The sequence below is a fragment of the Pomacea canaliculata genome, linkage group LG1 (assembly GCF_003073045.1).
Source record: "Pomacea canaliculata isolate SZHN2017 linkage group LG1, ASM307304v1, whole genome shotgun sequence".
NCBI lineage: Eukaryota > Metazoa > Mollusca > Gastropoda > Architaenioglossa > Ampullariidae > Pomacea > Pomacea canaliculata.
This window is the reverse complement of record NC_037590.1, coordinates 28630082-28647169: the sequence shown is the minus strand read 5'-3', so window position 1 is coordinate 28647169 and position 17088 is coordinate 28630082. Positions and strand designations below refer to the sequence as shown.

Sequence of the window (17088 nt, the reverse complement as noted above, 5' to 3'; positions counted from 1 at the left end):
TAGATCCATTTACTTGCAGGAATACTTCAAGAATTATAATCTTTGTGAAGACATTGCTCTGTATAAAAATATTCAGTAAGCTAGTCTTCCAAAATTCCACTTGTGAACAGTCAAGCATCACTGACATTAATGTGAATATAGTCTCATTTACAAAATGGCTTGTGTTTACCCAATGACTTTAGTGCCAAAAACTGACTTAGATATGAGTAAACCACCATCTACTGAGATCTAAACTTTTCTAATGCCTTTTATAATAATTTTATTGTAGCCACATCATAAAAAAGGCATTTTTATCTGACCACTCCAGCTTGTTACATGTTTATTTTTTGCATCTCTCTAAAACTTCACAATATACAGCATAATGACAAACACTTTTTAAAAAGTGGGTATTTTTTATTTTCCAGTGATCATTTCATGACAGGATACATAGTTTATGTAATAGAATGTGCCCCTAAAAAAGCAGCAGCTTCTAGCAACAAGATTTGATTTCAATTAATAAAAATTGAAAGTTAAACTCATTGGAGTGAAACAACTTTTTCTAATGATGGACTTAAGTTCATCACAAGATACTAATTTCCCAAAGCTGCACAGAAAATCATCTTTCATTGAGGTATAACCTTTCAAATATCATTTTCATCCGTCAAATTTGTGATGCCGTGGACAGTGGATCATTGGATGTGTGTCTTTATTAACAGCCCACCGTTCCTGCTGACAGTAACCTTAATAAAAATGTTTATGCATTCACATGGCACCACAGATTTCTCTTTCTGAGCATGTTTAATGCTTGAAGGTTTGCATCTCATAGTTTTGGGAATTAGTGTTTGTAATAACCAGATCCATTAATTTGAAAAACGTTTTGCTCTCAGGTGAGCATTTAAACAAATAACATCCCATTTTCTATTCTTTCTTTATTAGAAGTTAAAACTTGTCTATGAAAATTGATTATAGCAATACCTTGATAAGACCTCTCTAAAATAACCAATACTTCAACTCTTCATAACAATTTCTTCTTTTTCTTTCACATTTTAAAATGTTTACTAAACCAGCATAGAGAGGTAATAATATTCTCTAAAAGATCTTCATGTATGACTCCACATTAACTTTGTCAACGACATACACTTGCAACTTATTTTTTACCAGAGAAGGAATGAAAGACATCTTAAATATTGTCTATCATTCAAGGTCTTAGACTAATCTCAAGGTAAAACTTCATCTTTAAATAATACAGGAGGTGCCTTGAGTGACACCAAATCAATTTTTTGCTTTTTCCAAATGAGTCAATTTGCATAAAATTCTTACTAATCAAGGGGCCAAAATTTTAACATCTAAGTCTTGAAAAACTAATCAGAAGATGCAATATAACTTGGTCAGAGATATGACACAAATGATGATGAAAAACACCTGGTGAAAAATCAAGACTTCTCAGATTTTGACAGTGAAACGCACAGATTTTGAAGTGGATGGACTCCCAGTCTTGAACAAAGCTTTGTGGATGAGGGGAATCTCAAGTGGTACTGAAGTTTCTGTTGGTTTCTTGCTTGTTCTGAAAGGAAAAAAAGTGCTCATTTAACATCTGTATTTTGCTTATTTATTCTGCACTATTGGACACTCCTTTTTTTGGTACTAAATTTTATTTTAAAAAGTGACACTAAAAATTGTGCTACTCTCTAAATTTACAAGCAAAAGTGAAATTGGTAGTCATTATTCAAAAAGTATATTTTTCTTTCCCGTAGACATCAAAAACCACCACCAAAATATGAAAAAATGCACATTTTAAAGGGGAAAAATAATGAACCTTAATTTTAATTAATGATTTATGTCTTGGAATAAAGCATTCATAATATAGTTTTAACAACTGGAATGAAGCGTTTATTCAGTGGATAAGTACTTAAAGCCTTTTTACCTGGAACACATGCTTTTAAATTTTGCAAGTGAAACCTTGTTTCCATCATTATATTATCTGTTGTTTTGTTTTAGGCATCTTTTCAAACCATGCACATGTAAACCCTATACCTTTTCATGCTTATCAGAAAACCCAGTTTTAAAAAAATAAAAAAAAAGTTACTACACACCTGAGTGAAGCCGGAAGCCCTGCTGTAGAACTTTCCTCCACAGCAGGAATTTTCAGGACTTTAGCATTTAAAGGTGTTACCACTTTTACAAACATGGGCTGGCCTGAATTGCAAACAATACACATTTATAACGTCATCAAGATAAAAACAAAAATGAAAAATTTAACAATCTAACATACAGCAGGTTCTGCTTAGCTGGATCACTTGTTAAAAGAGAGAGTGGAACTGAATACCATGCTTTTTAGCACTGCCCCTGTGGTATCTTGTGGGATAATCTGTTCAGTAACTGGTGTGCTGCATTCAACATTCTTTGATTTAATAATAATAATTATGGTGACTAGATTTGCGTAGCATATTTCCCACTTTAAAGTAGGCTAAATGTACTCACAAACATTTCATAAGTTCCCCTGACACTGTTGTTATGTACAGATTCAAAATCTAATCACTCCAAAATAAAGTAATGAAGTACATGGCCCATACATAAGAAAAAGTTGAGCTGGCAGTGAAATAGAGACAAGTAATCCTGTAAACTGAAAACTTCAGACAAGATGGAGATTAAGAATAGGCAGCAGAAACCATGAGTGGACAAAAATGATGAAAGGACCTGGCCAAGACACAGAAAAACAATCCAAAATATAGGTAAATGGCACAACAGAAAGCATAGTTTGTGGACAGCAGATCCACGTATGAGACAACTGAGAGTAGTCCTCTCAAGCCAATTAGGCAAAGGGACATCATTATTTTTCTTTTTGTGTAAAATCATAAAATGTGATGTGACACTAGCTACCAAAACTGCTCAGGTTTAAGTACCTCACAATCTGTCCAGAGAAGTCAAGGTATACTAGGTAAATTCCTGGAGAGCCATTGTTAGGACCTACATGAGTTAATAAATGCTACTTTTTAATGCTGCGTTATTTATTTAGTATACTTTTCTCTAATATGAATTATTCATTCCAAAATACAGAGAAATATTTCTGTCACCAAAGGAAAGATAATTTTTTTTAAAAATCTTTAAACGATACTTTTTATAATTGGGTAAGTCAGGTCAGGTCAGGTCAGTCCCATGCCCGGTCCGGGCGTAGGGGGGACCGTCCGGCAGCAGCAACAGACAGAATTTTCCACCCGGTCCTGTCTTGAGCAGATGAGAGCAGGTCTGGCATCTCGCGTTCGGTCCATTCTTTAATGTTGGTGACCCAGCTTTTCCTCGGACGACCACGACGACGGCTCCCTTCGAGGGTTCCTTGTAGGATCGTCTTGGACAGGGTGTTGTGGCGGGTGACGTGACCGAACCAGGCGAGCTTGCGCCGCTTCACTGTTGCCAGAAGGGGCTCATGTGGGCCCACGAGGGAGGTTACGGTGCTCCGTACGTACGCGTTGGTCTTGTGTTCGCGGTACGAGATGCGGAGCAGCTTTCTCAAGCACTTGTTCTCAAAGGCCTGGAGCTTCTTTTCCGTTGCGGCAAGCAGCGTCCAAGTCTCGCAGCCGTAGAGTAGGATTGACACTACGAGGGACTTGTACAGCCTGTGCTTGGTACTGAAGCTGATTGAGTTGCTTCGCCAGATCCTATCCAGCCTGGACATTGCGGATGTTGCCATACCAATCCTGATACGGATCTCTGCTGTACAGCAACCATCTCTAGTCAGGGTGGCACCCAAGTACTTGAAGCTGTTGACCTCCTCCAGTTTCTGGCCGTTCATGACGATGTTGCTGCTGCTGTCGGTGGTGGAAATAATCATTACTTTGCTTTTTTCTGAGCTTATTTCCATGCCATAGGCCCCCGCTCGCCTGGAGAGTCTGTCCGTCAAATCCTGAAGTTCGTTGTTACTGCCTGCCATGAGGTCAATGTCATCTGCAAAGCGGAGGTTGCACAGGGGTCTGCCACCAATGGAGATTGAGGTAAGGTGGTTGTGGAGGGTGTCTTGCATGATTTTTCAAGGAAAGATGTTAAAAAGGATGGGAGAGAGTAGGCACCCTTGACGGACCCGATCGTCATCGCAAAGAACTCGCCTAGTGGTTGTTGAGTAGTACCGCGCTGGAGGCGTTCTTGTAGAGTGCTGCTACCATCTGGATCAGTCCCTCCTCTATGTTGAATGATCTCATGACTGCCAGAGTCCATCGTGCCAGACACGATCAAAAGCTTTTTTGAAATCGATGAAGTTATGGTATAGTTGACGCTGATGCTCCAGGTGTTTTTCTATCATAACACGGCAGTTAAAGATCTGTTCTACCGTGCTTCTTCCAGCCCTGAAGCCAGCCTGTTCTTCTGCCAGCAGTTCCTCTGCAATAGGTTTAAGCGGTTGAGGATGATTCTGAGCATTACTTTGCTTGGGTGACTTATCAGACTGATGGTTCTGTAGTTCTGGCACTGCCTCAGGTTTCCCTTTCTTGGGGAGTGGGATGATGATAGACTGAGCCCATTCTTTTGGCCATTTCTTTTCTTCCAAATCTTTTGACACAGTGTGGTGAAGGCCTTGGTTGTTGCGTCTCCTCCATGCTTCAGCAGCTCAGCAGGTACGTTGTCCACACCAGGTGACTTTCCTCCCTTCAGACTGTGCATAGCTTCTCTCACCTCATCAGTGAGGACTGGCAGGTCTTCAGCCTCTCTTGTCCCAGTCTGGTGATGCTGGAGAATGCTGGTGTCTGCTCGATCTTGTAGTTGTACAAGTCTTGGCAATATTCAGTCCAACGACTTAGTACAGCAGCGTTTTCCGTAAGGAGCTGTCCGGCGCTGTCTTCGATGACTGTGGCTGGTCGCTGCTGAGTCTTGGTGAGGGCCTTCAGTGTTTCATATGCCTTCTTGCTGTCTCCGCTTGCCATGCCTATTTCCACGCTGCAACACTGGTCTTCGATCCAATCTTCTTTTGCCTCCTTCATCCTTGTTCTGATCTGCTGGTTTGACAAGTCTGTACTTGTCTGCTGACGTCGGGTCTCGACCTCTCCCTCTCTTCAAGGCTCTCCTTTCGTCGCAAAGATCAAGGATGTCGTCTGTCACCCAGGGTTGTTTGCGCTTCCTTTGCTTCCCAGCACTTCGTCTGCAGTAGAGAGTAGCACCTCTTTGATACTTCCAGCAAGGGCGTCTATGTCGCAGTCTATAGTAGCCAGGGCTGCAAATTTGCCCCCACCTGGGCCTGGAAGATCCTCTCTGTGTCCGGATCTTTGAGCTTCTTCAAGGTTGAATCGGAATGCGAGGGCTCTTATTGTTGTCACGTCTCAACTTCAGTTTCAACTTGAGGCTAGTGAGGACGAGGTTGTGGTCGCTGCCTATGTCAGCGCCAGGAAAGGACCTCGTTTGTGCTTTGTTGATGCTTGATTTGAAACGCTGAGGCAGCAAGATGAAGTCAATCTGGTTATGGACCAGACCTCCCGGCGAATGCCACGTTACAGTTCTTGACTTCTTGTGCGGGTGGAGGGTATTGGCAATGGTGAGACGGTGACTCTGAGCGAATTCTAGTAGCCGTAGGCCTCTTGCGTTGGTGTTGCCTAGGCCAAACTTGCCGACTGTTCCTGCCCATTGTTGGTAAGCGTCAGGGCCGATCGTAGCATTCCAGTCGCCAAGGACAAGCAAGATGTCTTTCTTCGGAGTTTTCTTGATGATGTTGTCCAGCTCCTCGTAGAATTCCTCAACCTCTTCATCTTCGTGTTCTGATGTTGGGGCGTACACTTGTATAATGGTGATGTTGTGCGGTCGAGCAGAGATTCGGATGGAGATAAGTCTGCTAGAGACTGGAGTGCAGCTGATGACAGTTCCAGCCACCTCCTTCCTGACAATGAAAGCGACACCACGTTCATGCTTGATTTCGTCTCCGCTGAACCAGAGCTTGTGGCCTTCATCTGTAGTTGACTCCCCGAAACCAGTCCATCGGACTTCTGCAAGTCCCACTATGTCCCAGCGGTAACGCTGTAACTCGTGTGTGAGTTCTTTCACTTTGCCGCATTGAAAGAGTGTGCGAACATTCCATGTTCCAATAGTAGTCCCTTGTGTAGGCAGCTTAATTGTAGACTTGGGTGTAGACTTGGTTCCAGTATCACACTTGTCGCCCCCTCCCTGGAGACCACCAGAGGGGTGCGCGGTCGTTGGTGATCCGGGCCTCGACCGATCCGGCATGTTGCTTCTATTCTGTTTTGCTACCATAAGTCCTTTCAGTGGGCTTTGGCGAACTTGGTGGCGCCCATCTCCTCTCCAAGTATTTGTATTGACGTGCATAATAACACGTCAGCCCCTCACAGCGTTTGGCCCGCCAGCAGAAGCGGTTACCGGGGTGTAGCCAGGTTAAGGACCTGAAGCCAGCTGTGAGAGTTGATTGCCATGTGAGGACCAGTGCTCCCGTCTGTCCCAAGGGACACTGCTGCCGGAAAGTCAAAGGTGCTTCCTCTACATAGACACCCCGGACACTCTCATAAAGGAGAGAAAATGACACATGACAAAATGACGTAAAATAAAGTGACGTCAGAACTAAATGACGGTCCTCCAGCCAAAGGTCAGCGTCTACATGCAATACAAGCACAGTCCGCAGGCCAAAGATCAAACATGTCATATAAGCTGGAATGCATTCTATAGCAAACATAGCTGCACAAAACACATCCAACAGACGACATCAGTCCTATTGAACGACGAATGACCCCAGCACACACAAAAAGTTCACCGATCCAACGGACATGAAGCTCACTGAACCGCGCCGCCGATCGCCAAGGCTGAAGGTGGACAAAGAATTACGACGAATTGCAGTCATCAAAGCAAAGAGGCACTACACTCTACACACACGATGGCAGGCCCATCAAAAATTATACATAAGCACAAGTCCAACACCAGGAGGATGTTAGATAAAACAAAAAAAGACGACAGAGCTCTTCCCCTTCCAGCCAGTTGGCCAGGGGACATCACTCTCTCATTGGGTAAGCCAATGGGCTAAAGTCTTTTAGTCAAAATCTATCCCACCTAAATGGAATGCACTGTGATTTAAAGAAAATTATATTCAAGAAATCACTGCCATGAGTTTTTTAAAGTTGCCTAGGTACACTTTGTATACAACAATATCATTATTCTTCTTAACAATAAACTCTAGAATGAAGCTGGTTTGACAGCCTGTCGACTCACCATCAAGTTCACGGTTATGATACTTCTTCATAGCTATGGCAGCATGCTCCTTATGGATAAAGGCAACTTCTGCTTGCCCTCTCTGTAGAAGGTTGGCTCTCTTCAAAGGCCCAATGGCACCAAATAGCTCCTAGCAATCACAGTACATTTCTTACTGTTTGTATGGTTATGAATACTATCGTGTTTACACATTCGATTTTACAAGTTTCTAATACACACTCTAAATTTATATCTTTTCTTTTTCTCAGGCTAATGCTAATAAGTTTGCAGTAGTAAACATTAACATGAAAGACATTCCTTTTTATCTCCTCATACTACAATGTGGGATCATAATAAATACTTCGTATAAAATAAAGTATATTATCAGTGTCGCATTGAATACTCACGATGATGTCTTCCTGTGTTACACTAGCATGCAAGTTGCTGACAAGTACACGATATCCTTGAAGAGGACTCAATACAGTAGGTGCTGGATTTTCTATATCTTCCTCATTGTCATCCACAAACTGTTCCTGGTGGTATAAGAATAGAAAATGTTGATTTTTTTTTTTTGGTTGCTGTGGTGACGAAAGTAAGTGTATCCCTTATTCTTTTCCCCACCACCAAGGAAGACAGGCCTCTGGCACAGCAACCAGATGAAACTACAGACAGCTAATCCAGGACCCATGTTATTTTCCAATGACGGACTCGTTTATTACAAGACACAAATTCTCCAAGTATAAGTGAATCACTCAGTTCCATTGGTGAGATGCACTAATTCTCATATACATTCTTGAATGAGGCTGAGGTCAAGAAACATCACTAAAGGAGGATTGTTCTTTAGACAATGCCGCACTTACAAATGCTTCAATGTTCTAGACTGGCTATGACCTTCAATGACATCATCACAGATAATCTGTTTTCCTATCCCTCAAAAAATCACATCACACTTTGTGATAAGTGAATGACAGTGGTGAATTCTTCAAGCATCTAATAACTTAGAGCTTCATTTCCATGATTATGTTAAAATAAAAACCTTCTTTGAAAAAGGTTATTAAAATATAAATGTGGTCTTGGGACTTTTCTGTTTTGCTTTCAAAGATGTACTCAGAGATAAAATGTAAGAATCTGTACTTGTTGTTGACATTTTTGTTTGATATATCACAATAACACTCTTAGGATGTGCTGCTACCCCACATTTTTAAAAGCATAATTTACAAATAAATATATAAAAGCTCAAAATTATTTGTACAAGGTCAGTCTCTTTTCAAAACTAGTCATGAACAATTACACATACATTTAACTGATAGAATATAGGTCATGCACAAACAAGTAAACTGAATCATTAATACTGTAAAACAATGGATGTTTCTTAACATCAGAGTATATTTCTTTTGCACTTTCATTGCCAGCTGATTTTGGTTAACCAACTCACCCTTAATTCAAAGTCCTCTCCAAACTCCTCTTCCAGTGATTGTACAGACTGCGGTACTGCTTGTCTGCGTTTTTTCTCAGGTGCATGATCTGTGATAACAGGGATAGGACTTCCAGCTACAGACGACGAGAACCTGTCAGACAATGACATGGGAGCTGACCGTTTTATACCGGCCTTTGAGCCAGCAGGTTGTCCTTGTAAAGGTGGCTTGATCCGATCTGCCACAGACAGACTTTGCGATGGTGCTGGTGCAAGTCTTTTGGTAAGTGGTGGCCTGCTTGACAGAGTCTTTGTAGTTTCGGAAGTATCATCAGTTTTTGACCTTGAAAGAGGCTGTCCTGACTGTTGCATTCTGACTGAAACTGACTGTGTTGGTACTTTATGTGCTGAAACAGGAGGTGGCTTCAGTCTATTCTGTGTACCTGGAACCACTTCCACTGACTTTGTAACAGCTGTAGCACTCCTGTAAGAATACCTGTTACTGCTGATCACACCTGAAGAAGAAGACTGCACAGCAGCCTGAATAGCTGGCCTAATTGAACCAGAAGCTGAAGCCTGAGAAATAGCAGATGATGACATCTGAACAGGGGTCCGCACAGGCATGGAAGGGGAAGGTTTGGCAACTCTGGTTTTAGGAGCATCACTTTCAGATCCTTGTGCATGTGGCATCTTAAATTTGTCATTACGTATTTGGATAAGAGGAACTTGACTAATACTGCTGTTTTCTCTCTGGCCAGGCTCATCGTATGGTTGCACATTCTGGAAAAAAAAAAACATTAATTTTTACAGGGATTTAAACATTTACCTGATATCTAAAACAGATTCTATATTGTTTAAATAAAGCAGCACAACAATATTAAATACATCAGAACAGACACTCAGAAAATCTAAACCTAAGAAAAACTCTCACAAAGAAAAGAACAGACCAGTAAGTGATCACCTTAAAAATTGTCAGTGCATTAAATCAGATTTAGTGTTATTGAACAAACCTCTTCATCTTAAATTATTGACTTTTATTTTTAATTCACACTGGTTAACCATCAATAATAACCTTGCAATATGTATTTTGGCAAACAAATGAGAGAACATATTGTCAAAACTAAAAACAAGGCAAATACAGAGGAACATTTTATTTACCGAGGTTTTGTTTGTATATGCATAACAAACACAGCATCAACACATGTATATATATATAAAAATTCACAAAATCTCAATACTAAACCTGTTCATGGTTCTGTGGCAATCGACGTGTCACAGTCAGCCTGTTTCCCTCAAAGGTGACATCAGGAATTGAACAAGTTATCTTTAAACTGTCACCTGTATCTTCAACTAGCGTCCCTCCTCCAGCCAGAGGGTTCCGCAACTATTTTTCAGAAAATTGCTCACAGTCACATCCTACCTTGACTTTCCAGTTTAACGTAAACCAAAGTTTCTTTAAAAAATATGTAAAACTTGTACTACTATTAAAATTATTGTAAAACTATAAGCTTCAAGGGGGCATAATGTCCAAGCACTTTATTTCACCCCTACCTATTTCATCCTACAATGAAATGCCAACCTGAGTCAATAGTTTAAGCTCAAAGTTGATATATTAACAGGAAGCAGTATCGAAAATGTATAAAATATGTTACTTCTTTAAGAAAGCTACATGCTGACTGACGTAAATTTGTATTTCTGGCATCAATGACAAAGGCTAATGAAACACTTTTAAGCATATGGTATGTTGGCATGGTCTTGACCTACATCCAAAACTCAGAGAAGGGGAGGGGGGGAGTGGTGTTTTACGCCGTGTCAGCAACTGAGGCTATATCACAGCAAGCAGCCAGCCCTGTAAACAGATGCCACGTGCAGAGAAAGAACAGCGTGCCCGAGACGAGAAATGAACTCTGGGCAGCCAACCTTCACTGTATTGGTGACAGGCGCTAACCGTTGCGCCACCGGACCGCTGCAAAACTCAGAGAAGGAACAAAAATTTTGCTAACATATTTAAAATTATTATCTTTTTATTAAATTAAATAAACTTACCTCAGCACTAAATGTATTAAATATATCAGATCTCGTATAAAAACTCTGTATGAACTTACAGTTCTTGTCAACAAAGGTTCCTCTCCATCAAGCGACTGGTTCACTGACATCTAAAAAATAAAATCAGAATTCTCTGCTTATATAGTTTGCATTTAAAATATGGACAAAAATATATTATATACAATAATAATAATTATAAACCAACTCTTTTTCATAAGACAAACCAGTAGTAATAATGTAAAATTTTTATGTCTTAGCCTAAAGTAAGCCTCAACTTACTAAAACCTATTACAGGATTTCCCACTTAATAAAATAGATGGAATTTTCAGACCCCTAGTTAAAGTTGCTGGAGGTTTTCAGACCTTTGGTTTAAAACTGTTTAAAACTCCCGCGACATAGCGAAAACTCCGTGATACAGAATTAGATACATTTTTTTTAAAACAAAACCGCAATACACTGAAGCCGTCATAGTGAGGGATGACTATATTTTTATTATTCTGGTGTGCTAAAATTAAGAATGAACTATTCAGTATTAGAAAGTGCTAAAACTTTTGACAGTCTCTCTCTTGCTCACACATACACTCTCTCTCTATATATATATTAGGCTTAATGTCTACAATTAAAAATAAGACTAATAGTAATACCAACAAATCCTTATTCTTTACATACTGATCACCAGTAACCATTTTGTAACTGATATAACTTACTGTAAAATCCACTGTGTTTTCGCTGTCTAAATCCATAGAAGGCTGTTGGATTGGCAAAGAATGGTGAAATCCAGAGTTCTGGAGTTGGAAATGTAATGCCTGCTGGAAACGTGGGGGCTGCTGAAAGTGTGGGGCTGTTGAAACTGTGGTTTTTGCTGCCGAAAATTAGGTGCAGGCTGTTGAAATGATGCAGCTGACTGCTGGAACTGAGCTTGTAAAGGTTGCTGGAACTGTTGTGGTCGATATTGTAGTGGTTGCTGAGAAAATTTGTTTGGCTGGAGCAAGTGTTGCTGCTGCTGTGCAGGACCCTGCTGCGTCATAATGGCCCCCATCTTAGCAGCCATCATTGATTTAGTTTGCAGTTTTGCTCGTGCATCCAAACTTCCTTTCTGTAATCTTTTTAAAAGTATTTTTGTCCGTGCATCTGAAATCTTTATTCTGCTCTTAATAGATATCATATCTCGAGCATCAATCTGTCCTTTGCCTGGGCCCAGAAGCAGACTGCCTGCTCCATTTGCTTCATCCTTCGATTGTTGAGCTGGTGCACTGAAAGCTCTTTTGATCTGACCAGCAGGAAAGCGGGGTTTACCGAGATGAAAACCTTGCCGAGAGCTCTGTCCCTGACCTGCTTGATTTCCAGTCTTGCCCTGAAACCTCCTTTTAAGTGCATTCTGATTTCTGAAATTACGGAAAGGTGGTAAGAAATCATTTTGTCTCTACGCAGTGAACGAGGTTTTCGATTTAAATAATTGCAATTTACAATTTAAATAATACACTTAAATCAATACCGTTCATTTACTAAACATATATTTAAACTAAGTGTTTATACATTTCAAAATGTGAAACGCTTTACATAAAAATTCACATTGTTATTTGCACAATTCCCAAGACATATTCATGAATTAATGTTATACGTGAATTCAACGCGTTTGTGGAAAAATATGGTATTAGCAGTCACAGAAACAGTGCAAAATCTGAAGTGTACATTGCAAATAAATAACTGAATACTGTCCAAATACAATAAAATCTCGGAGATACCTACTGAAATTGTACTCTGAAATTCTGTCCTTTTGCTGCTATAATTTCATCCAAAGATAGGTCCGCCATGATGGATCGTCAGTACCCGATGTATTCTGCAGCACGACAGAAAAATACCCACAAAATTAAAACTCTTCAAGTAAATTCGAAGTATTATTTCTTCTACCTTATATAATGTATAAAAAGTTTAGTTAATAAAAGTATATATGTTTTTTAAAAGTTAGGTTTCATCGATTTATTGTCAGACAGTCATACGAAGGGAGGCAACTCTAACATCTTACAAGACAACGCGGAGTGCACGACGGTATTGTGAGAGTAAGCATACGTTAAACTTCATTACATGAGTTAAAATATTCTGCTTATGTCTTAATTTTTGTATACTGCTTGTGTCATTATGTATTGTCAATCGTATAGTTTCTTATACTAATCGACCGGAAATTAAATCTAGCAACAACAGCTCTTAAATTTATATGCAATCTCTAAACGCATGTGACATAAATCAATACAGGTGGTCCTCTACTTACGATGTTGTTACTTTCCTACGTCGCGTCGTAAACCGATTTTCGCTGTTAGTCGGAACATACGTACATACTGTACATAAATAACATACTGTAAGCACTTATCCTATCCTAACACCGTAATTATAAAAAAAACACATATAAAATACGTTTGATAATGAAATGAAACAGGAATAATAAACAGTAATTTAAAAAAACCACGAAGTTCGCGTTACGACGTTTACGATACAAAACCACCTAAGTCGAAAAAAGGCTTGTTAATGGGAGATGTGTCGTAACCACATAACATCGTAACTCGGGGCTGACGAGGATTGCCTGTATTGTTTGTGTAAGACAAAAGTCCAGAACAGAAATATGAAAACAGAGTTCTGAGCTATAAAAAGTTACCACAGTTTTATGATCATGGCATTTTTATGTGCAGAGAAATTAGGTGGATAAAGACATGAGCCAATCAGATCAAAAGAAAAGAAAAAAAAGCTGGTACAAAAGGCAAGCCTTTCTGAACAAGAGAGTAAAAACTGGACATCGCCTCGAAGCTGGGCAAAAGGGCTTTATTATCACCTGCAATGAACACGAAAAAGATGCAGTCAGAGAGGCATATAACATTCTCAATGAGTACGCAGAAAAACTGTATGGCCCGGAAGAGGTAAGACAAAAATTGACCCTCATCTCACAAATTCTTCCTTGTGAAGAAGCTATTAAACCATTTCCTTGCAAAAACTGAAGTAGTAATGGTGAACATTGATATGACCCAGAGATTTTTTTTTTTGCAAAACGATAAATATCTGAAAATTACAAGAACCCATTACACTGTATTTACTTAAAGTGTCTGGCCAAGAGCTGTGAAAAACAAATCCCTCAAACTGGCAGTCATAGAGCAACAGTATTTTCATTTCTTAACTGTATAATTTTGGTTGCAGAGCAAGCAAGTAGTGAACACCAGTTATGATGATAATGAAGAGGAAGATATAGAGAAAGCCATTGCAAATGAAGTACAGAACCTTAAAGCTGTTGAACAATCAGATCGGCGTTTCCAGAATTGCCAAACTGGTGCTAAAAACTGCATCTTTATCAAGACTACTTTGGAAGATCCAGTTCAACTTGCTTATGCTATTTTTTCAGACATGCAGAAAACAAAGATAAGAAAGGCAAGGTATGCTTTACGTCTATTGCCTGTAGTTGGAACTTGCAAAGCTAACATGAGTTCTGTAGAAACTCTTGCCACGGAAGTACTAGCTCCATATTTCACGGATACTAAATTTGAGATTACGTATACCATTAATTTCAAAGCAAGGAATAATAGTGGTCTTGGGCGGGAAACGGTGATTTCAGTACTGAGAAAAATAATCACAGAATCTTTCCCATCAGTGTTGACAAGATACACAACTACTTCTCCTTATTTGACCATCATGGCTGAGGTGATGTGTGGTGTATGCTGCATTGCTGTGGCAAAAGACTTTGCCGTTTTTCGCAAATACAATCTTGTTGAAGTTGCCAGTGAGAGACCTACAGCATCTGACCAGACTGACAACATGAGTGGCAAACCAGACTCAGAAAGCACGAATAACATGTCCGCATCAGGGGGTAACAACACAAACATTGAAGCAAGAGCGAAAAGTAATGATGACACATCACCAGTTAAGGCTGGAAGCATAAGCACCCAACAGAAAGGAAACAGTAATGAAGGTGGGATTTTAGTCATTGGTGAAACCATGAGCATAAAGCCAGATCATACATCTGCAGTCAAGGACAATGACATTGGCGAAAATATGAGTATCAAACCAGGTGTGGAAAGCACAAATGATGTGTCTGTAATCGTGGACAATAACATGAGGGGTAAGCCAGAAATCCAGAGTGATGATGAAGGAAGGGGAAAAGAATTAAGGAGAGATGACAGTAATGAGGTGCACTCAGAAGAACAGTGATTCATGGTAGAAATTATTTGCCTGAAACAGTACTTGCAAATTAGTCTTCTAACAAATTAAATGGGTTTAAAATGTGGAAACAGCACCAAGGAAAAAAATTATTAAAGATATTTAAAAATATGGATGGTATACCAGGCTCTTCTGATACAAGAAATTGTGAAACTGTTCGGAGAACAATTTTTGGCGAAAAGCAGCATAAGGTAGTGTTGAAGAGATGAGATTTTACATCAAAACATAGCCAAATAGCTTTTTTCATTGTATTTCAAAGAATTTTATTCACACTTTAAGAAGACAGTGTACAGAGATCATGAATTACAGATTGTGAGTTTATCCCATGATAAGAGTTGAAGCAAGCAGATGTCTGTGTCAGTATTTTGTCAGATTGTAACTGTAGAAGGTAAGGGAGAAAAAAAATTAACACAACCCTAACAAAAACTGGCGCTGAGGTAAGTGACGGCTCTGACCCATCACTCCCCTTGGCAGTAAGGACTCTCTTTACCTTTAGCACCTTTGAGTCTTATAACCTTGTAACAAATGAGTAGGAAGGTGTGGACTGTGCTTGCTGAGACTGAAAGACGAATCCAGACAGTCGAGACCAAGTGCCAAAAAAACGAGTTTCTTACATGGAATACGGGATGAAGCTTTTGTACCGAGCGCGATCGTGTAGCACCAGGAAACCGTTCTCGCAACGGTAAAGCGGCGCGAATTCCCCTGGCTCGGCCATGTCGCCCTGCACAAGTATTTAAAGGAATACTCAAGGCTTGTGATAAGGCTGTGGCGACGGTCAAACGTTTCAAAAATATATTTAGTTACAATTACAGAGCACGAGAGCAATACAGGAGAAATAAAGGATTCGTTTCTCACTTAATTACCACTTATTAGCACTATTTCGGTTTTATTTTTATTTTATGTTTATAAAAATCGAAAAAAATCCAGTGAAATCGACCCTTGTGTCCTTCCGAGTAACCGCGATAGCGCCCCGAGATGGTCAAGCAGACGTGTCTGAGTGTGATCGGTGTCGGTGATCATTGCTAGGGTTTAAACTCGTGATCGGTGATGTCTCGTTAAAGGGAAATTTTCAACGCACAGTTTTAAAAATTATAGACAACAGTCTGTTTCACTTGGTAAGCAGTCTTGGTCATATGTCATAAGGTCGCGCGACGGAGAACGAGACTTCGTCTAAGTAAACGAAAGACTCTTATGTAATTTCTTTTCTTTGCTAGGGTTTAAACTCGTGATCGGTGATGTCTCGTTAAAGGGAAATTTTCAACGCACAGTTTTAAAAATTATAGACAACAGTCTGTTTCACTTGGTAAGCAGTCTTGGTCATATGTCATAAGGTCGCGCGACGGAGAACGAGACTTCGTCTAAGTAAACGAAAGACTCTTATGTAATTTCTTTTCTTAAACACAACATGGTACAAAACCTTCAACTTTTTCCATATGAACAGACGCGAAAATAGACGAGATTCAAGTGGATCATACTCTTACGAGATTCTAAGCAGTTTTATTTTGCCATTAGAATCTCTTTAAGACTGTTATTCAGGGTACTGATGATTTTTAGGGGGCGCCCGGTAGTGAAGTGGTTAAAACACTAGATTGTCACCACTGCAGTGAGTGGGTCAGGGTTCAGATCTCGTCTCGGGACAATGACACCTTTACACAGGGTTGGACGTCGGGGGTTTTCTCCGGGTTTTCTCAAGGCGGCATCTATGTTCAGATATTCGAGAAAGATATATTTACATATGTTGAGAGTGTGAAACAGTGGAATTAATAGTATAAGGAATTACAAGAACTTTGAGCCGAGAATCCGCATTATTTGGACCATCTGACTGATAATAAAGAAATTTTCTGTTGGTATATTTGATAATTAGTGATAATTAAAGACATGCAAATGTCCAGGCGCATGTGTGAGTGGGCGTATGAGACAGAAGAACGTGATCAGTCCTGTTTAACAAGGGACTTAGTTTTTAGTTTATTCCTTGCTCGAGGAGCTTAGGGCTGCAACAACACTCGACAGCGGTGATATATGTATATAAAAGACATCACTGAAACATTCATGCATTTAGTAAATTGTGCTTGATAGTATTGAATAAATGTTTTACCATTTTAGTTGTATTGGCTTCATTACAAAAATTACGCAAGATGTATACAGTAATCACGTAAAGAAGGATGATATGCAGACTCGTGTATTTGATCGCATCGCGCAGTGAAACTCGCACATGACCTCCAATGCCTTGCTTCCTCGGCCTCACAGGCCGAATATAGGCTGACCTTTTTCGGACAGGAGAGAAA

At 39.9% G+C, this 17088-nt stretch overlaps 2 protein-coding genes across 2 annotated transcripts; one reads left to right on the top strand and one right to left on the bottom strand.

Annotated features, from left to right (window-relative positions):
• Positions 1-372: 372 nt before the first annotated feature.
• LOC112575258 (nucleoprotein TPR-like) lies at positions 373-17040 on the bottom strand. The gene is made up of 10 exons (XM_025256984.1): positions 16899-17040; positions 12356-12446; positions 11314-11991; positions 10666-10716; positions 9804-9944; positions 8582-9340; positions 7554-7679; positions 7168-7297; positions 2073-2175; positions 373-1543 (listed from the first exon to the last, which is right to left on the bottom strand). Exons 3-10 carry the CDS (start codon positions 11347-11349, stop codon positions 1423-1425), a joined length of 1467 nt encoding a protein of 488 aa, XP_025112769.1. The 5' UTR covers positions 11350-11991; positions 12356-12446; positions 16899-17040; the 3' UTR covers positions 373-1422.
• LOC112575267 (THUMP domain-containing protein 1-like) lies at positions 12608-15398 on the top strand. Its single transcript, XM_025256996.1, has 3 exons — positions 12608-12666; positions 13291-13515; positions 13790-15398. The coding sequence occupies exons 2-3, from the start codon at positions 13312-13314 to the stop codon at positions 14792-14794; spliced, it is 1209 nt and encodes a 402-aa protein (XP_025112781.1). The 5' UTR covers positions 12608-12666; positions 13291-13311; the 3' UTR covers positions 14795-15398.
• Positions 17041-17088: the final 48 nt, after the last annotated feature.

Coding starts and splice junctions, on each gene's coding strand:
- LOC112575258 (XM_025256984.1), bottom strand. CDS start 11,349: ATGGATTTAGACAGCGAAAACACAGTGGATTTTACA. Junction 9,945..10,665: donor AACCTTTGTTGACAAGAACT/GTAAGTTCATAC, acceptor TCTGAAAAATAG/TTGCGGAACCCTCTGGCTGG. Junction 1,544..2,072: donor GGGCTTCCGGCTTCACTCAG/GTGTGTAGTAAC, acceptor TTTTCCTTTCAG/AACAAGCAAGAAACCAACAG.
- LOC112575267 (XM_025256996.1), top strand. CDS start 13,312: ATGAGCCAATCAGATCAAAAGAAAAGAAAAAAAAGCTGGTACAAAAGG. Junction 13,516..13,789: donor AACTGTATGGCCCGGAAGAG/GTAAGACAAAAA, acceptor TTTTGGTTGCAG/AGCAAGCAAGTAGTGAACAC.